The sequence below is a fragment of the Lichenostomus cassidix genome, chromosome 10 (assembly GCF_008360975.1).
Source record: "Lichenostomus cassidix isolate B80296 chromosome 10, HeHo_3.0, whole genome shotgun sequence".
NCBI classification, from domain to species: Eukaryota; Metazoa; Chordata; class Aves; order Passeriformes; family Meliphagidae; genus Lichenostomus; species Lichenostomus cassidix.
Window position 1 is genome coordinate 1382501 of NC_139491.1, and position 27868 is coordinate 1410368.

Sequence of the window (27868 nt, forward strand, 5' to 3'; positions counted from 1 at the left end):
GTCCATCAGAGCCACAAATCCTGCCCAGCTCTACCACCAAACCACTGCAACACCAAGTCCTCCAAGGCATAACAGAAGGTTATGAGATAAATAAATCCATTAATTTCACCAAGGAATGCTTCATTTACCAAATATAAAAATTAAGTTTTGCACTGATTCACTGGACTAAAAGCAGAAAGTAACTGCAATGGCATCCCTCTGCTGAGACTGCCTCCACCTTTCCCAGGAGAACAGGAAACATCCAACCATAAAAATGCAAATGGGGGAAAGCTTGGAATAGAAACATTCCTGCATCTTCACAGCACTCCCTAATTTTGGCAACTTCAGCCAGCAACTCATTGGCTCTGATTTTCAATCTAAGGGCACTATATGGTCCAAAAGTCAAAAAGTCTGGAAAGATGAAGCAAAACTCCAGAGAGTTTGCCACAGGACACAATAATTATCCACAAAAGAAAGAAATGTCCTTTCCCCATGGGGATCAAGAACAATGAGCACTGAACAAGTCAAGGTCAAACTCCCCCAGAGTTTTCTGTAAATATAAAGGGAAACACCACATTTGCTTAACTGCAGTGAGGGAAATGGAGATGAAACATTCAAAAACTCTTTTATAACAGTAAAGATAGTTAGTTAAGCACTGGAACAGATGGCCCAGGGAGGCTGTGGAGTTGCTATCACCCAAAGTTTTCAGAACAGGTTAGAAAAACAGCTGTCTGCAATATTACAGGTACAGGTAATTCTGCCTGGAGGTCTGGATAACCTCCTAACAGCCTTTCTAAACTAATTTTCTAACATTCTGTAAAAAAAAAAAAAAAGACAAATTTAGGTAGAAGACTTGAGAAAGCAGAAATTGGGAATACACGAAGTATTTCTTATTTTATTTCAACATTTACTATTTACTGGGTGTGGTTCACACCCTCCTTTGATTTACAGTCATTTCCTAAACCAGCTCTGGTGAAGACAGTATTAAAACCATGAATAAAAACCTCATTATCCTCACTGAGTGATTCATTCCATCAAATACCTGTGTGTGAGAGGGAATGTGCACCTCAGATTCCAACTGCTGAGCTGGATCCATCCACTCTGGCTTTGATTTCCTCACTGAAACCACAGAACTGCTGCATGCAAGTGGTGCAAGGTTACCTTTACCAGAGGAATGTGTGCCACAAATGGTTTCCTTTGCCTTTGGGAAGGTGATGGAGTCTGTTTTGTCAGGGTCCAGCCTGCCACTGATCTCTCCTGTGCAAAGGAAAACATGGATTGCAGGTCTTACTCACTTATTATCAGTTATTCTTTTAATCACATGGCAAATTCATGTCATGATCAGCTGCTGGAAGTCATGATTTACAGCACCACTGGCTTGACACAGGGCAGAGCTTCAGGTTGAGGTGCTTAAAATTTGAAATGTGCAGGTAGGAACCCAGGAGGAGCCCAGAAATGAACAGGAACCAAACCCTCCCAGGGATGAAGAAATCTGATTCCTATCCAGTTGTCAGACACAGGAACAAGCTCATGTGCTTTCTGCCCTCAGAATTTGGTGAGCTTTTTCCTTGGCAGTTAAAACCAGGGCCTGAGAGTGAAGCTGGAGATGCAGCTGGAGGTTGTTATCAATGTTTTCTACTCACCTATAGCTGATTTCTTGTGCTGCCTGGGGAATTCAGGGAAAGGTGCAGCTTTGGACACAACAGGAGGGGCTGGCAGAGTTCCCTTTGCTGCTGGGAGGATGAGCCTTTGGGTGGTTAGGCTCAGAGCACCTACAAGAAGATGACATTCCTAAACAATTCCAGCTAGGAAAGAAAAGGAATTCATAGCAATGAAGAAAGAATTCAAGTTCTATATCAAAACTGCAAAAGCAGCACTTTTCCTTAATTCAAAGTCTCCTTTCTTTCAATATTCAATATTTTACCTTCAAGGAAGGTGAGCTTTGCCTATAAAAATTGACAAATACATGCAAAATATTGTATCAGTGCTAATTCTGAAATTATATATATATGTTTGGGTCTCTATAATTAGATGCTTGTACAAGTATATATATATATAATTAGATGCTTGTATATATTAGATGCAATTTAATATGCAGAATGGCTGAGAATTAACTCCTGTAAAGCCCAATATAATCATGCAATTATGAACATAAACTGATTGCTGGAACAGCCCAAGTGCAAGTCTGGTTAAGACTGAACAATTAATAACCAGCTGTTAATCATGGTAGTTTATTTTGACTGTTACTTATTTAGGAGCTTCCACCACACACAAAATTCTTCCTTCCAGCAGCAGCTGAAGCCTGTGGGTTACAAGAACTTGCTCAGGAAGATGCTCAACACAACACACACTCCACCCAACATTAGCTACTACTTGGAGCAAACAGCCTGAAGTTGGTTTCTACCCTTTGCAATATCTGACATCCCAGTTCTGATGAGTTTTGAGGTGGCAGAAAATTCAGTTCCCAGCTATCTGCTGCAAACAGAACCCAGGGGGCTCTGGGACTCACCTTTTGGGGTGTCTCCTTCTCCCAGGGGCAAGGCAGGATCCAGGGAGTGAAAGGCAGGCAAAGCCCAGGGGTTGGGAACTGTGTGAGCTTTCCCTGTCTTCTGACTGCACATCTAGGAGAAGACAGAACCTCCTTTTAACAAAAGGAAATTTGGGATTTACACACACTTCTCTACTGCTGCAGCAATAAATAATAAACAGAATTACTGCTGTGACTGTTTCATTAAGATTTAACAATGTACCACTACTTTTACTACTTATGAACATGCTACAGTACTGTCTGCTGTTGTTACTTCAGCAATTTAAAATAAAGTTAATTACATTCAATTGATGTCTTGTGATTTTTGCTATGCAAATTGCTGTAGTTATTAATAAAGGAATCTCAGGAAGTTGGCTCAGTTTTAAGGAGAGTAGTGTAAATACAGAGTTTATTGACAGGAAAGTTTTAAAAAATATAAAAATAGGCAAGGAGCCAGGAGGAAAAAGAAGCACTTTAAAATATTAGCTTTTAATGAGTGATTATCAAGCTTTTAGGCCACGACTGGGATTTTGGAGCAGTTATGTCCTAATTACTGAATAACATCACCCATCAACTTCCTGGAGAGGGAGATGCAACTCTCAAGAACTCATAACCCTAAGAGGGAAAATGAGACACATCCAAATGAACTATTCTAATCCTTTCCTCCCAGTTTGTCTAACAACAGTGCCCACAAGAGATTAGGGAGAGAGAAGAATCTGTACTTTTTATCATAACAGAAATCTTTCAGGGAAATCACAAGCCCTTGTTTTAGGTAAGGCCATTATGGAGATTCTGCTTTAAGGGATGGAGGTGGATGAATCCTCATGTCCTGGTGTTCCAAGAAAAGAGCAATAACCATGGAACAAAGATTAACTTGATACCAGCTGCCTGTGAGTGGCTTGATAGGAGAAAAGGAAATTATAAACCACACTTTTCTGCTCACCCTCAGCTGCAGCAGTTTGGTGAGGCCACAAAAAAAACATATAAAAGGCAAGAAATTGAATTAAACAGTGATTCCTTTTCCAGGCTGTTGCTGGTGTATCAGTAAGGCAGCACTGATTTTACTCCTGGTCAGCTTTAGCCTAATTTAAACCCCAGTTATGAGTTTTGTTATGATAAATAGCTCATGAAATATATTTATTTTAATTGTGTTCATAGAGATATAATAATGTACAAGGAGTTCAGGTGGAGCGTGTGAGTTCAAAAGCAGCCTGGAGGCTTGGGGTTTTTTTAATTGGAGATAGATATTTAATTCTTCTTGGCTGTATCCTTTAATTTCTATAAAATCCATGGCAGGTGTGATGTTAAGACTTATGGAAGAGAAATGTAATTTAATCTCCCATTTCCACTGCCCAGTGCCATCATTCATTTCATTACAGGTAAAAGAGCCATGGAGCTGATCCACCACAGCTCCCCAAGAAAACTCCACCCAATCCCTGCACCTTCCCATGTTTTTTCAGCACCCTGATTGCTGCATTAACTCCTCCTTAAAGGATCCGGTGAGATATCAAAGCAAAAGCTGCCAAACTGCTCCCACTTTGGGAATTATTTTCAGTAAAACTAAGCCAACACAATTACAATAATAAGACCTTGAAAATAATATCAAGTACTGCAGGAAAAAGGTTTAGTTTTAGCATCTTTGCTTCATCAGAGGCACTTTTAAAGTTCAGTTTTGTAGGGCTGGAAGGGAACACTTAAATTGCAGGGCAGACTAAGGCTGACTTGCCTTAAAATATGCTTGGAGTGTGCTAAAAAACTATTTTTTCATTTCAAGTGCTTCTGAGTGTAATTAACCTGGGACACAAGAAAAACAATTCTATTACCCTTTCTAAAGTGTTTTTCTCCTGTGGATAAACCTCTCCCACTTTATTTTTCCTTTTTGCTTCATTTTAAATAGGGCACTTGTTGGAATACCACAGGGATTTTTCTGATTAGTTCTCTATTTGTTTTCTTTTTACCTAGCAATGTTTAACTAGAACATCTTTTTTTTTTTTTTTTTGGTAAATATCTTTGTAAGTATTTTTTCCTCCAGTAGAAGAATAGAGACTGGTATTAAATACAGAGAAAAGATGAGTATTGTGTATCAAAGCTTGAGTTTATCAACCAGGAATAGATGGAAGAGATTTGGTAAATAAATAAGAGAAAACCAGAGGGTTTGATAGTGATGGTATAAAAGGGATATAACAGATGAATTTCTCATTCCATCTATCTTCCCCAGACTGTCACATTTGTTGTTAAGAAGTTCCTGTCAGGATTTGATGGACACAGCACTTCCCCCTGTAAAGGGAAGGAGGAAGCACAGCAAAACAAAATCAATGGAACTAAGGTCACTTTTCAGTATGTTCAGGAAACTGTCAGGAAAGAGCTCGGAGAAGGCAAGTTCAATTGGAAGAAATTGGGAATTTCATCTTTAGCATCAGATTTTATGTTACTCTCACCTTCTTTAAGCTCTTAAAGTGACCAGAGATGGCTCTGAACTGCCAATTTTCCACACAGTTGGAAAAATCAAGCTTTGCCCCTTTGCTGACCTACTGCTCTCTAGCTCTCCAGAAATCCAGCTCCATCAGACTGGAGCTTTCACATCCCTAACAGGTGGGAGAGAGAATAGAGGGAGAACTTGGGTGAATCCCACATCTGCTTTCTGAAGCAGGCAACAGAAGCAGCACAGAAGGAAGCAAAGAAGATAATTGCTGGTTGAACCACAATATGTTTTACTTGTGGGCAGAGGGCCAGTTTACACGAGGGAGGATATGTAGGATCAACTGATTGGAATTCAGGGATGAGCTCCACTCCTGTCCAGAGCCAGCTGTAGAGCAGCAGCCCATGGCATCCCAATCAGGCACTGAGTTTTGTCAGGGAATGCTGATATGCACACCAACAGCTTCAGCAGCTCTGGCTGCACCCCTGCCTTGCAAAATGACAGTCAATCTCCAATTCCAGATGACAAGAACTGGATAAAAACTTAAAACAAATGGTGACCTTTCAAAAGATTAATTTGTTTACCAACAAAATGTTCTGCATTTGTCAGGAGAGATGGGGGTGACCTTCACATTCCCATTTCCAGGTTGAGAGGATGCTGACTGCAGTCATCTGTTAACTTAACTCTCTCTCACCAATTATTTCCTTTTTATTTTTAGTGACAAGAAGGTTTTATTAAATCCCTGTGCTGCTTATTATGATTACACACCATAATACAAACACAAGGAGCTTCTTTTGATTTACTGTAGTGTGACATGGATTTGTTTAAGTCTCATTCTTCCACCTCTGCCAAAATCTGTTTTGGCTTTAATTAGAGCCACATGCCTGGGTTTAAAACACAGTCAGGTTTGGGGCACCAAAAGATCTGAGTTTCTTCTACAACTTCTTCCAGCCACTTGAAATGAAAGGAATTGCCCTGTCTTGTTTTGTAATTTTGAAAATAAATACACTTGCAGGGGTAAGCATTAATGATTAGCAAGATGCAAATGCTGAATGAAGAATGAATAATTGAGGATATGATTAGGATGGTTGTGCTCAAACAAGTGAGCTTAAAAAAAGCCCCAGAATCACTGCCATCACCATTAGAGCCACACTAGATAAGATGCAACTCATAAAGGCTAGAAATCATCACCATATTAAATTCTACCTCATGAATAAATGAAAAGGTTCCTAAGTTTACAGTATAATATACATTTATAAGAAAACAAGGACCCAAAAGTGCCAGTATAATTCTATAACAGAACAGCAGTCCTATGAAAATGGAAGGGAGAGCTGTGAATCTTTTCCACATTGCAGCACTACATCAGAATTATTTTTGCTGCAATTCAGATTACTGTTCCTTTGGCTGCATACTCCATGGGAAGTATACATATTTAATAATTATCCCCTCATCATTTTTCATCTCTTATCCACATATAGTCTGCAAAGGAAAGTGATGGCCAGTTAGTGTTTCAAACAGAATTACAGCTCTCACTTTAAAATAACTACAGAACTTAGCAGAGGATGAAGCATTATTATCAGACCCAAAAAAGGTACAAAAGGGCAGTAGTTAATTGTGCTTAGTTTCTATGATAAAATCCAGCATCAGCAACTTTATAATACCAAAAGAGCAAGAAAAGACATCATTTTTGGTGAAACAATGAGATCCTGACTAATAACTTTTCCAACTACCAGAAGGGCAGGATGATAAAAAATGCAGGTAGATTTGTGTTTGACCCCTCAGGTCACCTCAACCCTCACGTTTTTAACCTCACCACGCTTCCAACTGCTCACCTCTCCTCACGAACTCCTGCAATACACCTGAATGGAGTGCGGGGAGCAATTAGTTTTTAATTTGCCCGGCCGGGAGTGATTTTTGGAGGGATTTTTTGGGGTTTTTTGGGAGGCGCGCTGACCCCGCGGTCACACCTAGGGACGAGCGCGTACACACAGCGCCCCCTGGCGGCCGTCCGCCCCCGCCGGGCAGGTGCTGCCAGCCGCGATTGAATCCCAAATTTATCCGAATTATCGGCATTTCACACCCGCAGCTGCACACCCATCCACCGGAGCGACTACTGAGAATCATATATAGCATGTAGAATCATATAGATCCTATAAAATCCCTTCTTTAAGTGCTGGCAGACGTCACCTTTAACAACAAAAACATCCCCGCAGTGGATTTCGCAAATACTAATTGCAAAAATTTTACAGAAGGTAGAACATTGCAAAACACACATTGTGCCCCAAGATTCAAAAACTCTGGACAGAATAAATTAGAGAGGAAATACCTGCTCGGTTTTTAGCCCATCAGCTCCTCACCAACTGTAAATATGTATCTGGGAGCTTGACTAATTCCCACTAAATGCTTGTAATTGAAGTTTTCTGTGCTCAGTGCATGTTTCAGGGAGAGTGGTAAAACACATGGCTCTCGGCAGTAGGATAATATTCCTCTCTGTGAGTGTTTTAGAGTGGTTCTAAAAAGCTATTAGCCATGATGCTTTTTTCTAATTAACTCTATTATCACAGGGTTAGACAAATCACCTCTTAGTCTGGGCAACAGCTTTCAAAAATCATTTTTTATAAGTGGCAGCTCACAACTGTGCCATTCACGGATTCTCTTGACGTGGTTTAAAACCAAACAGCCCAGAATCTCTCCTAGAGCACTGGGCTTGCTGCAGGATGCTTCTGTCACATAAATTAAATTGTGGAAGAGCATCCCCATGTGAGGCCATTGGGTGTGTGGACCACAGTGTTGTGCTAAATTTGTGAACATAATTGATTTTTTGGAGGGATGGCTGTGCCTACTCTTTTTTTTTGAGAGCATACTTTTTGCTAAAAATATCATCTTTACATTCAACTGCTACAGAACAATTGCAGAATTGGCAGCATAAGTGAAATTTGCAGTTGCAATATGGAAATTGGGAAGAAGCAAAACTTGATCATTTCCAGAGCAGAGAGAAGAATGAGCTTTTAATTCTTGATCTTTGGGTCACATCCAAAACTCCACAAGCTCCAGTTTATCTCCTGTCCCTGATTTTCCTGAGGTTACTGACCATGCACATTCCCATGTAAATTCATACTTTTGCTGGATTGGGATCTTGGTGCATAAATTTGTTACATTACAGATTTATTTTCCTCACTATTATCACTCAAAATGTTTTGATCCTTATACATCCATGTCAAAAAGCAGGAAATTATGAGGAAATTACTTTCACTTCCATGTTTTATTTAGGACTGGCACATAATGCATATAATAAACCATAAAATAATAGAAGTTGCTTACAGGAGCAGATTTTTTCTTGGTTATAAGTGGCAGCCTGGTCTCATCGTTGGGATGTTTTAAAGCAGCTTTATTATCCATGTTCTCTGGGTCAAGCATAATTTTAATATCCATTTCCACCTGAAATATAGAATAGGGATAATCATAAAATAAACTGCACCTGGGCTGAAGTATTTAGAAGCAGAAATTGTCTAACACGCTGTAAATTTGCAAAATGATGATACAAATTAGTATTATTTGAGTCCACACAGAACAAAGTGCCTTTGTTTAGATGGAAAACTTTGTAAGGACTCAAACTGCTATCCAAAGATATACTTTTTCCAGATTTTGTTCAATTAGTCCATACCCAGCTCTGAAATTTCTACACCTGCACACCTTTGAGATAATCTGGAGAGGAAAGGCCAGTCAGGTTTGACTCCCTGGATCAGCACAGGTTGTTGTGTTGTGATTTACACACAGCCCATCCAGTGGGAAAAGATTCTCTGTGCTTCCCACAGAGGATAACAAGGATCCAATCCACCTTGGCTGTCTCTGCCAGACATTGGAATTCAGGAATCATTGACCTGATGGACCAGAACAGCTCCTCTGGATCAGTTACAGCTCATTGACTCAATGCAGGCACTTGATTATTAGTAAATGAGGAAATAAAAAAATCCTGCTAGCAATCAGAATTAGACCAGAGTCGTTCTTAATGCACTGTGTGATCTGCATGGAATGAGTTCAGCTATTCTGCTAATAAAAATCATGATGATTTAAATCCCAGTGGACAGAAAAAGACTTTACAAGTTTCTTCTTGTTACAAGAAATACCTAAAGCACATCTACAAAAGCCAGAGTGATGCCCTATGTTTTTATTACATTAGAAGTTTTTTAAATTGAGAATATTTTGGTGCATCTTCTACTGCATAAATGCAGAAATAAATCCAGGAAAATTCCAATTTTTACAAATAAAATATGCCATAAAAAGTTCAAGAATCATTAGATGAGTATTTGAACTATTAAACAATTGCATTATTTTGTGAAAGCACTAAAAATGCTTTAATTTATTTATCTGCACAAGATATTCTTTTGGTGGTAATTACAAGCAGATGTATCAATGAGATGCTCATTTAGATTTGGGGTTGTAAGAACACAAGTTATTATCCAAGCCAATTACTCTTTTACCCACATGGCTGCACAGAGACAGAAAGTTCAATTTTCACCTCATCAGTGCTTTTGTGGTATTTATTTTATTACCATAACACACCGTTATGCAGGGAGGAAACTGCTGGTGCTATTAAAAAAGAATTGGGGGGAATTGAGCACCTTCTCAATTAAAACAGGAGATGATTCCCAATATAAACTCTCCTCACTCAGACTGACAGGGGGAAAAAGTGCCACACAGGATAGCAAGAATTGAAATTATTAATACAAAAACATCTCATAAAAGTGACTTTGTCAGCTTAGACGGGTGGAAAGTGCCAATTCCACGTCTGCAAGGATGATTCTGAAATCCTTCCCAATTTAAATGTCATCCTGGGCTGGGAGAAGTTTCCTATCTCACCTGCTCCTTCTGCTGAGAACTTTTTAACACTTTCAGTCATGGGTTATGATCAAAACCTGAATCCATGAGGAGCCAGAGCATTATGGGATGCACTGATAACCCACAAGACAACAAAAACTCATTGAGTGTGGTCTCAGGCAGAAAAAGGAGTGTGTGATTTCAGACCTGAGAGCCCTGGAACACACGTGGGGCTGATTTGCTGCACCTCTGGACACTCATGGGCTCAACTCGTGGCAGAACCAGCTGCTTCTGACCAGCACCAAAAGGAAGGGCCCTGGTTGAGAAAGAAACAGGCAGTGAGGTTTCTAAAAATTACTTGGATTTCACCTATTAAACCCACCCTGCTTTCATCCAGTTCAATCCAAATGACTATTTTTATTTAAATTTGCATTTAGCAAAAGTAAAGTGACAGGAGTTAGCAGAGCACTGCTGGAGCTATGTAGAATTGCATTTACCTTTGTAATTTTTTTAAACTTAAAATCAAAATAGCAAATGACTAAACTAACTTCTTCTATGTCATTATTTCCACTTGCTTTACAAGATTCTGTCACCACCGTTTTTGTGTCTTGCTGCAATAAAACATGTTTCACTTACCACTTAGGGAGCTCTTTTGAATTTACATCTTTATTACCAGAAGAAAGAGTAAACTCTTGTCCATTTACAACATTTAAATAATTTTCAGCATGTTTCTGTTAGAGGGAAAAAAAAAAAAAAGATGTTTAGACTATTACAAAGAGATAAGGGATATTAATTTTATTTAATTCAGTTCATTAAGCAATCCAGGTCTTTGCTTGACTGAGAAGTTGATAAACTTTGTGCCTCTGTTGGACTAAAAATCTGATTTTGGCTAATGAGCACAAGATCATTAATTCTGATCACCCAAGAAAGGAGCCAACATTTTGAACTGTAATGTCTGAGTTGCTGATTGGAAAGACATCTTGCAGGATGACAAATACGTGGAGTTATTGACAGAGACCTCAAAAACTGATCTTCTGGATCTGCTCTATTTTACTTACTCTGAGCCCAAGTTCAGTTCTTTCAGTCGCTGTTCTGAGGTCACTAATATCCACAGTTTCTGCATTTCCTTTCAAGTTGGTATCTTCCATTTTAAGTTTCTGAAGGTCTTCTTGAATCTAGAAACAAGTTAGGACAAAAATCACACTTGTAAACAAACCCCATGAGGTTAGATAGAAGGATTTAATTCAAATTAAATTATTCCTAAGCACAGGAAAAATACATATACGACTTCCCATAGTTTTGTACTATTATAAATTAGAGAATACAAAGCCAGTGACTTAGTCATTGATTGTACAAAGGCTGGGAAAACTCAATATTAAAACAAACCTCACAAAACAGTAAGGATAAACTTCAGGATTGAGGTTCTCTGTAAAGCAATGCTGTTTCCTCACACACCTCTCACGGCACAGGTCGTTTCATGGGGCAGAGATCTCAAAATCCTTAACCAGGGGTGAAAACTCCAGGCAGCCTGTGAGGAGAGCACACCAGCCCGTGTCAAACCCGGGGATTTACCTTAAATAAACCACTTGGAGCTCTCAAACCCCGCAGTATTTCCAGCCCTGCCCTGCCCCGACACCCGCCGGCCGCTCCCCTCACGCGGGGCCGAACCCCCTCAGCAGCACCGCGCCGCGCCTCAGCCCAGGGGGGCTGAGGGATAACCCGGGGTGCCCTGCCGGGGCAGGAGAGGCCGCTCCGGGGAGGGAGGTGGCTATCCCGGCGCTGTCCAGACCCACCCGCCCTGCTCTACCCCGCTCCAGCCCAGCTCCAGTCCCTCTCCAGCCCCGCCATGGCCGCACCTCCTCACCCGGCAACGGGACGCGCCGGCCGGGCCGCACCATCCGCCCCGCTGCGGAGGGGGGGGACGGCTCATCCAGCGGGGCCGAACCCGCGCTCCGCCCGGCTCCTCCCCCGGCAGCCCCCCCCGCGGGCGGTGGTAGCGGCGCGGCGGAAGGGGCGCGGCGCGGGGCCATGGCGGCGGCAGGGCTGCCGCTAGCGCTGCTCACCAGCTGTGCCGCGGGCTTCGCGCCCGAGGAGCTCGTCAAACGTGAGTCGGGGCCGCCGCGGAGCCCCCGCGGGCCGAACCAGGGGCCGCGGCCTGCCCGCGCCCGCGGGAATCGGGCTGGCAGCGGCTCCTTCCCTCCAGCCCCGGCCCTCAGGGTGGCTAATTCCCCTCAGGATCGCAGTTCTCCCCTCAGGGTCCCTACCATCCCCTCACAGTCTCATTTCTCCCCTCAGGGTCCCTACCATGCCCTCACGGTCTCATTTCTCCCCTCAGGGTCCCTACCATGCCCTCACGGTCTCATTTCTCCCCACAGGCTCGCTGCTATCCCCTCACGGTCTCATTTCTCCCCTCAGGGTCCCTACCATGCCCTCACGGTCTCATTTCTCCCCTCAGGGTCCCTACCATGCCCTCACGGTCTCATTTCTCCCCACAGGCTCGCTGCTATCCCCTCACGGTCTCAATTTTCGCCTCAGAATTGCAGTTCTCCCCTCAGGGTCTCACTTTTCCCCTCAAGGTCGCAGTTCTCCTCTCAAGGTCTCAATCGTTCCCTCAGAGTCTCAATTTCCCCCTGAGGGTCTCAATTCTCCCCTCAGGCTCCCCCAGGGCAGCCCCCCAGCCCTCACAGAGGGTGTCAGGAACCTCCTTAGTGCTTTAAGGAAATAATTCATCGGTTTCTCAGTGCGGAAGGGCGAAAAGGGAAAGCTAAAAATCCTGTCTGTTCTGCAGTTGTTAGAATTGCAGCTTACAGTTCGTACCAAATACACAGAATTCATTCTGTGGGAAGTGGTTTTCCTGGAAACTGTTCGCCATTTTTTTGTGGCTCAAAAAGGGAACATAAGAATAAGACCTGATAGTGGAGGAAACCGTGGTGGAATTTTTGGTAATTCTGAAATCAGGTAATTCCAGGAAGAAGCTGTTCAGATCTCGGTGGGTTTCCCATGTTAGTACAGCCTTGGTTTTTAGGGAATTCCTGAGCAATCTGCTGTGTGTACTGAGACCTAGAACTTAACTCCCTCATCCTTCTCTGGATTTGTTTTTCTCTCTTTCTGAGCCATTCTTACTTAGGACTTCACCAAGCACAGGGTTACCCCCAGGAACTGGCTCCCTCTATCTCATTAAACCACATTTTGAAATAAAAATAACAGTACAAGGTCTGCAGTCAAAGGCTCCTCTGTCAAAGCAGCTGGCTGGCACTGAATTATTTGAGGATTTCACTCGAAAAAATATTATTATTGGTTGTTGCTTATTTTTAAGGAAAGTATAAGCAAATCGGAAGGAATTATTCAAGGTTCCTCCAGGTTTCCTTTGATTATTTTCCATAGTGAAATTAAACAGGTAGAAAAGGTAGGCAAGCAACAAAGCTATTTAATCTGAGACAGCCTTAAAATTTAAATTCAGATTTTTTTTTAACTGGTACTCACTTTGAAATGTCTCAGCTTCCACTGTTCCCAGTATACCAAAACTGGAGTTTTACAGCTTGTCTGTGTGTCCTCTGGATGGATTACTTCACAGGAGACAGTGAAATCCTTCTAAAAGAAACAACAGCATTTGTTAAAGTAAATATCAATTTTAAGGCACTGCTTTGTGTAACAGGTGATATTAAATCAGATGCAGCAGATTGTAAAACATTCAAGGACAGGGCAGCAGTGAGAAAGGTTTGGTGGGGTGAAACAGCCTGGCAGAACTTTTCAGGCCAATTCTGAGTTTTTTTCCAGGATTTTCATCCTGTTAAATAGAAAATGGTTTGAGGGTGAGAAGCATCTGATGGTACATTTGCTAGATATATTTTCATTTGTTCAGGTTTCTGTAGGATGCTCTGAATGCTTTAATTCATGGGGTACTGTGGCAAAACAAAGCTATATAAAGTGCACAAGATAGATCTGTCTCATGTTATTGTGAAATATTTATCACAAGTTAAAACAGAAAATAAGATTATCTCAGTTTTCATGCAGATGTGATTGTTCTTCCTTCTCTTTTTTGATTTTTCCCATTCCCCTCCTCCCCCCCAGCATATTTGGGGTCTCTTTACTCCTTGATGTAATTTTAGGGGTATTTTTTATGGTTTATTCCACCAGGTGGCTCTCAAGGCCCAGAATGTGGGAACTACTCCATGTACCTGACAGCTCTGAGGATTTGGGACTATTTAGGGCATTGAGTTCTTACAGCATGTACTGAATCTAAAAACACTATGAAGAATGGTCAATACCCCAATTCCTTTGGGGGGAAAATGCAAAAGAAGTTGTAATAATTCAAAAAAAATATACAATGTGCTAGAAATGCTTAAATGCCACTTGGGTGTTAGAGAATAGGGAAGTTACTTCAGCAGAGCTCCATGTGGTTCTTTGGGTAATAAACTCTTCTGAAAAGCTATTTCTGGTCTTCAAATCCCCTTCTGAAAAAGAATTTGCACTTTCAGAAGACTCAGATTCAGAATTAAAAGTGGGAATGGATGTGAGGTTTTACAGTTTTGCCATGTCCTTTCTTGTTTTCAAAATCATCATTTATCTTGTCTATATTAAAAAGTCAACAAGTCAGTAAAATGAGCAAACAAACCCAGGATGTCTCCATTTGGATTGCAACCATTATAGTAAAATAACTGATCAGCACTCACAGGACTTTACAGGGGACCCTGAACTCGACATGCTGTTTTTGGGTGACACCAAGCAGCTTTTCCAGTGCTTTTGGTGCTCTTTGGTGGTGCTGCAGCTGCAGTGTGTTTGCATTCCTGGCCTGCAGGGAGCTGCTGGATCTCAGGGCAGCGCAGCAGCCTCGCTCCTCTTGTGGTCACACACTGACTCACTTGGTTTTCCAGGCTCTTTGCATGGCAAACCACTGACACTTTCAATGGCTGAGCAGTTCAATATTAAAAAGGAGGAGCTCACTCAGAAGTTACTCATAAGGGCTAAGTTGGACAAACCACCTTCTTTTGCCATATTGGTTTTCTGGGAGTTTATTCTGATCAATATGCCCTAAATCAGGTACCAAACTATTCTGGCTGAATTTCTTTCTTTCATTAAAATCCAGGCTGTCTTGGAAAGAAATTACTGGAGTGCTGAGGTGCTAAATATAACCCTTAAAACTAAATCCTGCATAAAATTAGAATTCAGTTTGAGTTGCAGTGTCTATTTTTTGTCATGTCTGCTTGCTTACTCTAAAGACCAAAATCTAATTGCTCCAAATGACTTTTTTGGGAGAGAACTCCTGACAAGATGCTCACTTTCCTGCCAGGAAAGACCAGGCTGTTGTGCAGTGATTTCTTAAAGCCCCACATGCAGCCTGAGACCCAGCAAGTCTGAATCCTTTCACAAAGTTCCTGAAACCCTTTGAGTTTAGTGTGCAACATCCATTTTTACTGGGAGAGAAATTTCACAGGGAATTGGCAAAATCTCAGGATGAACGATGGGTAATCAGCAGCACAATGGGATGAAAGAAAACCCCTTAAAATACAGGAACAAGTAGCAGGGAATAGGAAATGGGACATGGCCTCATTCTAGCAGTGCTTTGAGACCTAAATTTGTCCATGAACTCTTCTGGAAAAAATATATCACAAAGCAAATGTGAAATTCATATTGGTTTCTGAAAATCTTTTAGAAAAGCTCTTTCCTTTTGTATCTTTGCTAGGGTGACTGCCTCAGGTGACTTTTGAAGTGATTTCCTTTCCTCACCCCACTTTCTTCCCTTTAGCTGTTTTAAGTCTTATGGCTGATTTTCTGGGTTTCAGTAATTTCTCTGGAATCCTTTATTCTTAGCCTCTTGTGGCATTGACTTGTAATTCTGTTAGCTAAGACTAATTCTTATTTAGTTACTTATTTTTAACTGCCAAAACACTGGTAAAGGGAAATTTTTATCATATTCAAAATCTTTAAACAAAACTTCTGAGAATACAAAGCTCAAATTCCAGGTTGGTTTGATAATGACTCAGGATCATTGTCCCCCAGCTCCAAGGTGATTGTGAGTAATATTAGCATGGAATATCATCTGATTAAAGACCAATCACTCTGAAAACTATTGCCATCCAAATTAAAAGTAAAATAAAACTGGAAAAAGCATTTAGATATGGCATTTCTTATTTTAAGAAACCCAGAGAGGAGACTCTTGTTTCATCCTCTTAAGTAGGAAATGGCTACAGGTTTCTGTTTCCAAGGTCACATTTCTCCCCCAGATTCCCTGTCTCCTCCTCAAGGCTGCAGATAATCCTGGTTTACAGCTCTCACTGCCTTGTGCTCATTCACCAGATATATTTCTCAGCCTTTGCAGTTTAGTTGTAAAAATCACTGCAGCCTTGGCAAGGAGGTTTTCCTGTCTTTTGCTAATAAGATACAGAAATTCAAATTCATCTCCAGACTATTTGGGGAACAGCCTGTTCCAGCAGCTCCAGGAACTGTCAGTACCTTAAAATACAAATCCTTGAAAAGCCATGTACTTTATTCTTTAAGTCTACTGCTGCCCAAGGCAATTCTGGATGACTCAGTCCATTTTATAAATAATTGACCTGTGCTTCAAAGTGTGCATGAGTTCATCCAGCCTGAACAAGATATCCTGACCTTTCCCTCAAGGTATAATGGGATGCTCTGCTTCCAGCTCTAATTCAGCTCCAGGAGATGTCTGTTGTGCCAGGAGTGTTCCTGGGAAGGTTCCTACCTTGAAGTGTTTGACAAGCACCTGAGCAAAGCACTGCTTGGATTTTAATTGTTGAACTCCTACATAGAACTTAATGGGAATTACTGCTGAATTGTAGGAACTAGATTTGTTTTCTCATTAGTTACCTTCAGGTTTTGGTCACAGTTAAACAGATCTTTACATCTCAATGAGCATACAAGAGTTGTAATAAAATTTAACTATTCTCTCCATACATCCTGTTTGCAGGTACTAAGGTTGAGGTTAACACTTGAAAAGGCATTTCCAGGAAAACAAAAGGTTTTCTACAGACCTTTTGGGTCATGATTTATTTTGAAACTAGAAAGTAAACTCTTCTGAAAGATAAGCAGTAAAATCTAGGACAGAGTAACCAGCTGAGTTGGATTTTAAAGATCTTGAGTATCTACTGGGTTGTTATAGTAAAGATGGATTTGTATTGGCACTTTTTTAGACAAATTATTTTCTTAGTGCTGGTTTTCTAATCCTCATTCATTTTCTCTCCTGCAGGTATCACAGGAAAAGATGACCTCACTGTGGGTGCAATTACAAGTGGAAGAGTGAATTTTTACCCCTGGACAATAGATAACAAATACTATTCTGCAGATATCCACCTCTGTGTGGTCCCAAACACATTCCATGTGACTGCAGAGATTGCTGAGTCTGTGCAAGCATTTGTTGTTTATTTCGACAGCACAATAGTAAGACTCTCTGCTTCATTCTCTTGCTTTATCTCTATGATGTAGCTGCCTTATCACAGTGATAACCATAAATCAGTTTCTCCAGCCTGGGCCTTGCATTCCCTTTAGGCTGTTCTATTAATTGGCAGAAGATCAATGATAAATTTCCCTGCTAACAATATCAGCAGTTTCCTTCCCTCTTACTACTCTGTTCCAGCTGGAAGAGGAGTTTTCAGGATTCAGTATGCCATTAAGGCAAATCCTCTTCCAGCCCACCATCTCCAGCTTTATTCCTAGCTGGTGCTGCTTCTTAAAGGCTCCTTTAGGATAGGCAGGATTTAGGGAGCTAAACATAAAAATCAGTGCATTTTACCCAAAATTGTTTCTACTAAAGAAGCAGCAATGAAAACTATTGTAGGAGAAACCAGAAATATTGAGACCCAAAAAAAAGCATATTCTTCCCTTACATAATTTTAATAAAATGAAATACATTTGAGGATATATTCCAAGGAACTTCTCCTTTTCCCCTGTAGAAAACTGGACTGGAAGGTGTCTCCGAATGGCTTCCCTTGACAGAAGAGTGGCTGCCAGAAGTGATGATCCTGGTTTGTAACAGAGTGTCTGAGAATGGTAGGAACCCCAAAGAACTTCCATCCTCTCTTAGAGTCATTAACCTGCATAATTGACTTGCTAGTTACATCAGCAATTCTTTCTCAGAGTGTCTGAGTGAGGCTGGCCTGGAGAGCTGATAGAGGAGAGAGAGAGAGCCAGGTGACTCTGGGGAGCAGGAGGGGAAACCTTCAGTGCAGTGTGGTTAGAACTGAATCAGAATGTCACCAGCTTGCTCAGAATAAGCCACTGCAAGGCATTCCTAATAATTTGGAATTATTCCTCAGAATAAGGCTTATTCCTCAGAATAAGCCACTCAAAAGCTTACTACTGCTGGGTGTGCATCATCCTGCTGAAACATGGGGAGGACTTGGTTGCTTAATTCCATTTTTTTGCCCATTTGGACATTGAACTCCCATTTGCTTTGGTTCTGGATAGCAGCAGGCTGTGAGGTGCAGATGTGTTCATGCAGCTTAATTCACTGTCAAACCCAGAGTTAACAGAAATCTTCACTCACATTGCCCTGTGTAAAAACCTCTCCAAACCCATTTGATTCTATTCCTCAATTCCAAGAAGTTTAACTATTTTTGGAATCCAAAGTAAATGGAGGATCCATGCAGCTGCTATACTCTTTCCCATACAACCCAGAACAAGCAAACAACCTTGAGGGAATAAATAAAACATAGCTAAATATTCAACTGCTGATATGGGTCTCAAATCTGCACCTCTAATACCCATTTTTGTCTCCCAATTTAGGTGTAAACAGACAGAAAGCTCAAGAATGGTGCATCAAGCATGGCTTTGAGCTGGTAGAGCTTAGCCCTGAGGAGCTGCCTGATGAAGATGGTAGGTCTGCTGCTTCTCTTGCAATTTTGAGAGCAAAAAAGTGCACCAAAGTATCTTCTAAAGTTGTGCCCCTTGCAATTGTTTGTGTGCCACATGATTACAGCATGGAATGCTCCCACTTGGTGGGGCTTAGTCTCAGCTATAAAAGGTCAAGAGGAGGAGGAGGTTATTTCCTCTGAGAAATTCCATTTGTCTCCTCCCAAATCCAGCTGCTGTTTATGTAGCACCTACATAAAAATAATATCTGCTCCTTTTTCTGGCACTGCCCCTAGCACTCTATGGATGCATTAGAAGTTTACATTCCACTTGGAAAATAAATCTAAAGAACCATTTTTCTGCACAAGGGCAGACAAATGCTTGTTTTAAACAGACTTAAAAAACTATTTTATACTATCTCTCTTCTCTTGGTACCAACTGTGACATGATAGCCTGAAAGTGGGGGATTATCAAAACCATTTCAGAGCAACATGAGCTGTTACACAGGAAATAAACCAGTTTCAGAATCACTGGCTGCCCATACATTTATAACTTGAGAAAAGAAAAAACAGCAAGAAAAGTCAGAAGTGTGATGTTCCACTCTTGAAAAGTGACTGTGCATTTCCTGACAGCCTTATCAGCATCAGCCTTATCTCCTCCCCTCAGTGATACAAAAAAGTGTTGACACCTTACCTCTCTAGAGCAAAATGAGATAACTGAGTGCATTTCCAGGCTGGAGTGGAATTAGTCACTAACATTTGCTCTATTTCAGGTTCTCCAAGCACATTGCTGTCACCAAAAATAATTCACTATAAAATCCTCAGCTAGAACACATCCCACCCCTTTCCCCCTTTTAAAGACCTACTAAAATTGGATCTTGAGTAGCTGAGAGGTCTCCCTCTCTCTCCGCTATGCCTTTAAAAATGTTTTGGTTTTTTAGTCAAGGAGGGAGGGATACAGGTGCTTCTGATTCACAGAAACTAGGAAAATCAGAAATGAAGACCCCTTAGACTAAAGAAATATTAAATGCTTTAAAAATACCAGGGACATTAAATCAAGTTATTTTTCTATTGAATAATTGTTGTAAAGAACAAGCTCTTTACCATTTAAATAACAGGAATAACAACAACTCAGGTTGTTAATTTTGGGAATATTAGGATAGATGTTCTTTGCTAGCTGTTTAATCTGGTAGTTGATTCACTGTGACTCATGCAGAGGAGGAACTGTGTTCCAGTGAGTAACTTATTTACCTCACAAACATTCTGGGGGAATTACAAGAGGCACAACAGATGCTGTAAACACACTTGGCCAATCTCTGCTCAGAATTCTGACATTTCAGGCAGCTCATCACAAATAAACTGCAGCTTTTGCTTTGACTCACAGTCAGTTGTTTGCACAGTCAGGGCAAGAGCTCTAAACTGAGCCTCTTGAGAATGACTCTGATATCAAACCAAACAGCAGCACCACCGAGGGCAAAACTGATTGAAGCTTTACATTAATTTTTAAAGGGAGTTTCAATTGCTGCACCTGTCCCTGAGTCACTTGAGTTTGATTTCTAAACAATCCCATTTTTGTATCCAAAGGATTGTTTGGGGTTTTTTTTCCCCCTTTGTCAACCTGCACAAACATGGGAAGCTGACTAAGCTGAGGAAGTGGGAAATCTGACTTGATACAACATGGTGTCAGATCTATTCAGTAAATAAGTTGAAATCTGAATAATGCTTTCCCTGGTCTTTCAATTTACTGTAATTCCCAGGATTGCTGGAACATTCAGAGATAGATATTGTGGGGACAAGTTTACAATATTCCTTTCCATTTCTTACAAGCATCACACCCCTTTTTAAATGGTTGTCTCAAGTTCTTTACCTTCTAAAGGAAGGGAAAGTAATTCTAGTATCTATTTTTATGCTTTACAGCATTCTAAAAACTCTTGGGGTAAGAGGTTTAAGTTCCTTGTCTGTTACTATGAGATTTACTCAGATGTTACTGAACAGTGTAGGCCTCCTGCTAAATATTTAACAAAAAGAATTTAGATATCTCAAAAATGCTGAACTCACAGCTCATTATCTCTGGAATCTCAACCCAAGAATTGAGGCATTAATTTAGATTTATTTGGCCTCTCGTGAGGCAAAGGTGAAAAATCTGTGCTTTGTAGCAGAAGCAGAATTTGTAACAATTGTGAGAAAATAGGACAAGCCTTTCAGCCCCACCTCTGGAGGGATGTCATGGTTTTTAGACTCATTTTCAGGAGTGCAAATGTTTGTGTTTTGGTGCAGATGATTTCCCCGAGTCCACCGGAGTGAAGCGCATCGTGCAAGCCCTGAACGCCAACGTCTGGTCCAACGTGGTCATGAAGAGTGGTGAGTGTCCCTGGGGCCTCTGGGTGTCCCTGGGTGGTTTTATCAAGAGTTCAGACTGAGCAACTGCACCAGGACAGACAGAGCTGGAGCACTCTGAAACCTTTCCCATGGAACAGGAGGGTTCAGGCATGGCTTTCATTGTCCCTTGGTGTCCTGATAAACTCACAGCCAGTGGGGGAGATTTGTCACAGAATCCTGGGATGGTTTGGGTGGGAAGGAACCTTAAAGCTCATCTTGTCCATCACATGCCACAGGCAGAGACACCTTTCCCTATCCCAGGTTGCTCCAAGCCCTGTCCAGCCTGACTTTGGACACTTCAGGGATCCAGGGGCAGCCACAGCTTCTCTGGGCAACTCTGCCAAGGCCTCCTCATCCTCACAGGGAGAAATTTCTGTGTAAGGATTTATTCCTGTTCCAGGCAATGATGTAAAGCACTGAGAGGCTGCTGTTATTTTCTGTATCTTCAAGGTGCTTGCTGGGACTCAGTAAAACCAGGATTAGAATTATTAAACTACATTTTTAAATTTTGCTTTTTGGAGGATTTCTCATCCCCCATCAGAACTGAGGTTAAGTTGGGGTCTGATTCAGTGTAACCATTGCAGAGACTCAGGTAACCATGTCAGATGGTGTCAAGTTATCTCACTGGTGCTAAAAGTGGTTTTTTAACAACATATTTCCTGTATTTGGCAGATGCCATGTTACAGAAGAATTTAGTCACATGTTGAGTTCTTCACAGGGGGGAAATTCCTGCACATCACTGGTGTGTTCTGTAAAGGTCAGACTCCTAGAAAAATCCAGATTTTCTATCTCCACAGCACCAACCCCACACAGCATTGATGTATTGCCACAAACCCCTCAGGAAGTGAGCTATATTTGGAAGGTGTTGCAGCCTGACTGTGCCTTCAAAGGGAAATTGTTGAGCTCATTTTGCTTAAAATAAAACTTTTTACAACCTGTAACATATCTTTTGTTTTCAGCTTCCTCCAGACCCTGCCAACTGGCTGCCATGTAAATCCAACATTAGCTTTTGCACTGAACGACCTGCAATTCCTGGCTAGTTGAAAACCATGCAGGGAATTTATCAGAGAGCATAAGACAGTTCTAGTAATAAATACGTTGTAGCAAATGCACAGTAGCAAATGCTTACAGCACTGTTAGGTGTAGCCTTAATTCAACAACTTCTTTCTATGAGAATTTAAATTTACAGAGCAGGAATAGCTTTTTTCAAGCACTAGAATTAAACCCATATTATTTTATTGCATTAAGCCCCAACACCATTGTTCTCAAGCTAAGCTTTTTCACACATCTATTAAAATGTTGAGCTTTGTATTTTTTTCTCTAACCATCATTCTCACACAGATCCATTAAAATAGTTATTAAATGTAAGATAGTTGAATTGGAAACAAGTTTCCATCAAGTAACTGATCCCACAAGCTTTGTGAGTAAATAAAGCAGCATTGTCTCTACTAAAAGCCAAACTATCAGTCTTACCTGGGAGTCTGCTGGGAACAAATCCTTTCTGGAGTTGGTGTAAAGTTGTTGCCTCTCCAGGCCTTAGAGCTCCCTTAGTCTGAGCATCAGGAGGCTTTCCTGGTGCAGGAGAACATGAGGGATTCTCCAGGTAAATCATTTCCTTCCCTACAAAAGTATTAAACTACTGTTGCCCTTCTCTGTCTGTGCAAGAGCCTCCGTGGCAAGCAGAGAAACCATTTCCAGCCCTCTGGAAGAGGCTGCTTGCCTTCTGTCCTGCTTAAATCCCAGTTTTAGTGATCCCAGGTGAAGCTGTTTATCTCAGGTGGGGCCAGGAACAAGCCTGGCTCTATTTACACAAAATTACCCTGATTTAGGGAGGCCATTTAAACAAATTGTGGATTTTGGTGTGCTAATTCTAGTTTTCTATGTAAGGATCACCACCTGTCAGCTAGACACAGACTGGAGGAGTAATAGGTAAAGGCAGTGGAAAACACTTGGCTGTGAAACAAGAATCTGGGAATGCTGAATCCATGTTCAGAGCATCTTGGGTGATTCCTGTGAAACTACATGGAGCACAGAATCATGGAATCTGGGATCTTCCAGGGGTCCAGGGGCAGCCACAGCTTCTCTGGGCAGCCCAGCTCCATCACAACCACTGACCCTTCCAATAAGTGGGATGAGCTAATTTTTGGCTTTGCTGCCATAAGAACACTGTGTAAGGCATCACCCACTTCCTGAATTGCACCCAGAAGTTGAAATAACTCTTAGATCCAATAAAAGGAGTTTATAGGAAGGGTTTTTCAAGGGTGTGCCTGCAACCAAGTGTTGTGTCTGCCTCCTCCCTAACCACGGATCCAGGAACAAATAGCTGCTGTTCAGAGATCCCTGCTGGAGATTCCAGGTTTTTCTGAAAGGGATGACATTTGTAATAATTCTGGCTGAGCTTCTGTGGTGTTGGAGGAGGGAATGTGGAGCCTCTGCCATTTTTGTGTACGAGACAAACTCTAATCCCAGATATGAACGAGGTCCATGATTAGATCACTCCATCCACCCCTGTGCCAGTGTGGGAATGTTCTCTCTGCAGGACATTCTGGACTGCAGCGTCCAGCCTCACTTCAGATGACTCAGAAATTGGCTCAATGTCCATCTTTACAGCTTCCCAAAAGCCAGCTCTTTGCTTAGCCCCGTGAAACTTGGGGAAGTTGCTTTGCTTTGGGGTGCAAGTCCCAAACTTCTATCCCCTAATTCCTGTTCATTGGCCTGACAGACTTCACAGACTCTCACATGGCAGCTGAGCATTTTGAAGGGAATTCATTCAGCTCCACTGATTCACTTCTTCCCAGCCCTTTGGCCAGGGATGTGTGAAAGCAGCAGTGGATAAAGCAGAGCCAGTGGCCCCAAATACCTGCTGGGGAAGCAGGAGGGGAGCCAGGGATGGAGCAGGACAGCATCAGCTGCAGGAGCAGGGAATAGGAAATGAGGGCTCAGCATTGCTCTCTTGGAGATGTGTTTACTTGTGCTGCATGCCTGATGGGCTCAGCTACACATCCAACCCCTCGAAATGAGATTGTGGAGAAGTGGCAAGGAAAGTTGGACACTGCATCAAAATGACATCACCTCAACAGTTGAGTCTAGAGCTTAGTCATGAGTGTAATAATTTAGAACATACTTCTCTTAAAAAGTAATATGAAATCTTTCTTCTGGCAGAAGTCATTGTTTCCTGGCTATTTCAAGTCCAATAACTTCACATTATTTCAGTTTTAGTTGACTAAATACAAAGATTTTCAGAAGAGTCTCCTGAGTCCCTTGTGTAACTGCAAATATTTACTACTCAGTGCAAAGCCAGTTTGTATTGAGTAGTAAACTATGAGTTAGAAAAACCTGACTTAGTAAAAAACACCTCATCATATCACCTATTATACACATATTTTTATATAAAACAGATTTAAAAATACAGCCAGTTTAAATTAAAAATACCACATTTATTATCTTAGATAACTGTTTAGGTTTAAGTTTGAAACCACTTTTTAGGTTGGGTTTTAAAATAGCATTGAGATACACCCTAGGCCAGCAGCTGGGGAAAGCCCAAAGCACCTCACAGTGAAAAGAAACCCTGCATTTCATGGATGAGTCCAGCCAAGAATTCTAAATTAGATATTTAAAATTTTTCTTTCCCATTATTGTCATGCTCAGCCTGTTCAGACAGTGTGTGAGCAAAGACTCTTAAAATCTATTTCCAAGTGCACTTGGCAGAGTTTTCCATGGTGCTGTTTGTCTTCCCTGAAACATTCTCTATCCCACCTGGCCAGTGGCAGTGTTTGCAGTAATTTTGCACTTTCTGCTTTGTTTCCAGACAGGACTCAGGGCTTTGGGCTCCTCAGCACGTTGGCAGCAGCAAACAGAAGCCGAGGCTCTGAAGAGACCCCAGAGACAGAAGTAAACAGTAATTCCTGCTTCCTGCTCTTTGCCAGGCTGTTCCCTCATCCATGGGGTGGTGGTTGGGACCTCCCAGCTGTGCCCCAGAGCCAAAGGAAACATCACTAAAAGCTCCACTCAGGATGATTTTCCTTAATATCCTAGAACAATATTTTGGGCAAAACAAAAACTGTCATTTCATGGCGTTTCCTGGAAAAAAACCCAACAAATCTACCCTAAAACCCCTTCATGCAGCACCAATTCCCAGTGTTGCAGAAGTGGCTTTTCACAGAATAGGTTTTGCAGTAACACTTTGAGATAAAGTGTGAGGTTTTGAATTAAAAGCAAGGAAGCACCTGATTTGTTGCTGATGTTTTTCATGCATTATTGGACACTGAAATACCTTTATTTTCTGCCAGTCCAACCCATCCCCAGGAGACAGGGAAGAATCCCAGTCTGATGGTGGAGAAGATGGAGCTGGCACAAACAACCTGGAGCTTGACAGTGCTGCAGGTGAGCTCTGCTCTGCATGGAGCATCCACACCTGCCTGGGATTGCCCATAGAGCCAGGAGAAGTGTTTCAATAATTGCAGCATTCAGGAGATGGGACTTTGGTAAAAGCTGTGTGTGAGATCTGAATGTTTGTTGTTAGTTGTGGTCTGAGCACAGTCTCATCACTCTTTAATTCACTCTGGAGCTGTTCCTAGACAGGTCATTCTGGAATCAGCAAGAAACCTTAAATATTGGATGAGCTCAAATATAATATATCATAGAATCATGGAATCTGGAATGTTTTGTGTTGGAAGGGACCTTAAAGCTCATCCTGCTCCACCCCTGCCATGGCAGGGACACCTTCCACTATCCCAGGCTGCTCCAAGCCTGTCCAGCCTGGCCTTGGCCATCCCAGGGATCCAGGGGCAGCCACAGCTTCTCTGGGAATTCCATCCCAGCCCCTCACACCCTCCCAGGGAACAATTCCTTCCATAAAATAAATCAGCACTAATGATGCTCTGATTTATCTGTGTGAGCAATCAGTAAATTAAACATTTCTCTCCTATGGGGTTGGAATTTGCAGGTGTTAAAATCTTGCTTTTCTGCTGATAAATCAGAATAATTAATCTTCAACCAACCTGTATTTCAGATCCCATGTTGGATATGGACATCCAGGAGTTGGCCAGCCTGACCACGAGAGAAGGGGACCTGGAGAACTTCGAAAGGCTCTTTTCAAAGCTGAAGGAAATGAAAGGTAATGTACCAGGAGAGGTGGACCTGAGCTCTGGCACCTCCTCCAGGGGCTCAGATGAGAGCCAGGAATGAGCTGGGAATCTGTGCAATTCCTGTTCTCCTGCCTGAAGTCCTTCATAAGTAGCTGCTCTTTTCCTTAATTTGCCCTTCATCTTGCTAACGCTGTTAAAAGCAGCAGATGTTGTTCTTGGAATTCCCTAAATCCAGGTGCAGGAGGTGTTTCTGTCCCTGCTCAGCCCTGAGCTTCACAGCCCAAATCCTCTTCTTCTCCACAGACAAAGCTGCCACACTGCCTCACGAACAGAGAAAGCTGCACGCAGAAAAGGTGAGCTTTGGGAATTGCTGTGGAAGCAACTAAAAATGGGATTTTTCTTTCTAAGCTCCCTGGAGAGTTCCTAGATTAAGAATAGTGAGAGCCAACCATGCAGTCCTAGGGAAGACTTGTCAGGTATTTCCCAAAACCTGAATAACCTGAAAGTTTGAAACACGAGAAAAGCATAAAATCCTGGAACAGTTTGGGTTGGAAGAGACCCTAAAGATCATCTCATTCCACCCCACTGCCATAAAAAAAACTTTCCCCTTTCTGAATTCTGAGCTGAAGTCCCTGCAGTCACTGCCCAGCTTCCACACATCAATGGGAGAGTCTTGATCTCCTGGAAAATTTAATTCTGGCTTAATTAACACAGGATTTGTGTAACAGGTGCTCCCCATGACCTGAATTATTGCCCCTGTGTTGCTGAAGTTCCTTCACCTCACAGAGGATGTGTTTCACAAACCTGGTTGCCAGATTTAGCTGCTGCTCAATTTTTTGGATGGGAACTACAAAATCTTCAGTCGTTTGATGGGAATTTCCTCCCTTTCCCATCTTTTTTGCCATTGTAGGTGGCCAAAGCCTTCTGGATGGCGATTGGAGGAGACAGGGATGAGATTGAAGGTCTCTCCTCAGATGAAGAAAACTAAATTCCTCTGTAGCTGGAAGTGCCAGAGAAATCCTAAAGGGATGATCCTGCCCTGCAATTAGTGTCTATTGCCAAAAACCCTATTTAGCTGTAGCTGCTTCCCTTGGTGACAGCATTCCCCATTCAGTTCCACATTCCACAGCACCTCCTGGCTCCAGAGGGTTTGTCTGACTGTTCTTTCTCCTCTCTTGGAGAACTCTGGAAGGCAACACGAGTGTGGTTCAAGGAAATAGTAATGAGTTTACATATTTCAAATGAAGATTTTTATTATTTCCTCTCTGCGGTTTAAATAAACAAAAGTGCTCCCAGTTATCTCTGCACACATGGCCAGGGCTTGGGAAGTGACTCCTGAATTCCAGACTCCACCGTTGGATGGTTTTATGGAGCTTTTTCCAGTTCAAACTGACCAGATGTTGATGAGCCATGAAGAGGAGGTTGCTGAGCTGTGCCCTGTGGGGGATGCTCTGCCAGGGCTGGGAGCTTCATCCTGCCAAGTGCCAAAGCCATTAAAATGGCCCCTGGGCTCAGAGTCTGTTTGGATTTTGTCTGTGTAAGGATGGAGCCTTCCCTGGAATGTCAGGTGTTGTCCACACTCCCTGGATTTCCATTAGAAACTAAACTTGGGATGAAACACCAGACAGATTTTTCCTGCTGCTCCAGGAGTGGAATTCTCTGGCCAAACCACCTGCAACACCTGGCAGAGTGCAGAGAGCTGCTCTGGGGAGCTCTGTCCTAAATTCCCAGTGCTGGGATTCCAAACCAGAAGGAATTGCCTGGTCAAGTGCATCATCACTTCCACACCAGCACATGGCACTGGAATTATGGACATGAAGGAAGGAAGAACAGGAGGGAAGGTGGAGGCTGG

The 27868-nt window shown here is 42.0% G+C and overlaps 2 protein-coding genes across 2 annotated transcripts in view; one reads left to right on the top strand and one right to left on the bottom strand.

Annotated features, from left to right (window-relative positions):
- Window positions 1-22704, bottom strand: part of IQCH (IQ motif containing H) — a 62117-nt gene extending 39413 nt beyond the window's left edge. Inside the window, exons 1-10 of the mRNA XM_085070249.1 lie at window positions 22403-22704; window positions 13227-13334; window positions 11130-11315; window positions 10802-10918; window positions 10380-10474; window positions 9951-10059; window positions 8247-8363; window positions 2489-2600; window positions 1623-1751; window positions 1022-1236 (exon numbers count right to left, since the gene is read on the bottom strand). Of these exons, the coding sequence (XP_084926375.1) occupies window positions 1022-1236; window positions 1623-1751; window positions 2489-2600; window positions 8247-8363; window positions 9951-10059; window positions 10380-10474; window positions 10802-10891 (867 nt within the window). The 5' untranslated portion in view covers window positions 10892-10918; window positions 11130-11315; window positions 13227-13334; window positions 22403-22704. The remainder of the gene's footprint in view (window positions 1-1021; window positions 1237-1622; window positions 1752-2488; window positions 2601-8246; window positions 8364-9950; window positions 10060-10379; window positions 10475-10801; window positions 10919-11129; window positions 11316-13226; window positions 13335-22402) is intronic.
- AAGAB (alpha and gamma adaptin binding protein) lies at window positions 11737-27323 on the top strand. The gene is made up of 10 exons (XM_085070250.1): window positions 11737-11847; window positions 16951-17141; window positions 17654-17750; window positions 18486-18575; window positions 20828-20911; window positions 24738-24820; window positions 25219-25312; window positions 25941-26045; window positions 26320-26369; window positions 26927-27323. The coding sequence occupies exons 1-10, from the start codon at window positions 11772-11774 to the stop codon at window positions 27002-27004; spliced, it is 948 nt and encodes a 315-aa protein (XP_084926376.1). The 5' UTR covers window positions 11737-11771; the 3' UTR covers window positions 27005-27323.
- Window positions 27324-27868: the final 545 nt, after the last annotated feature.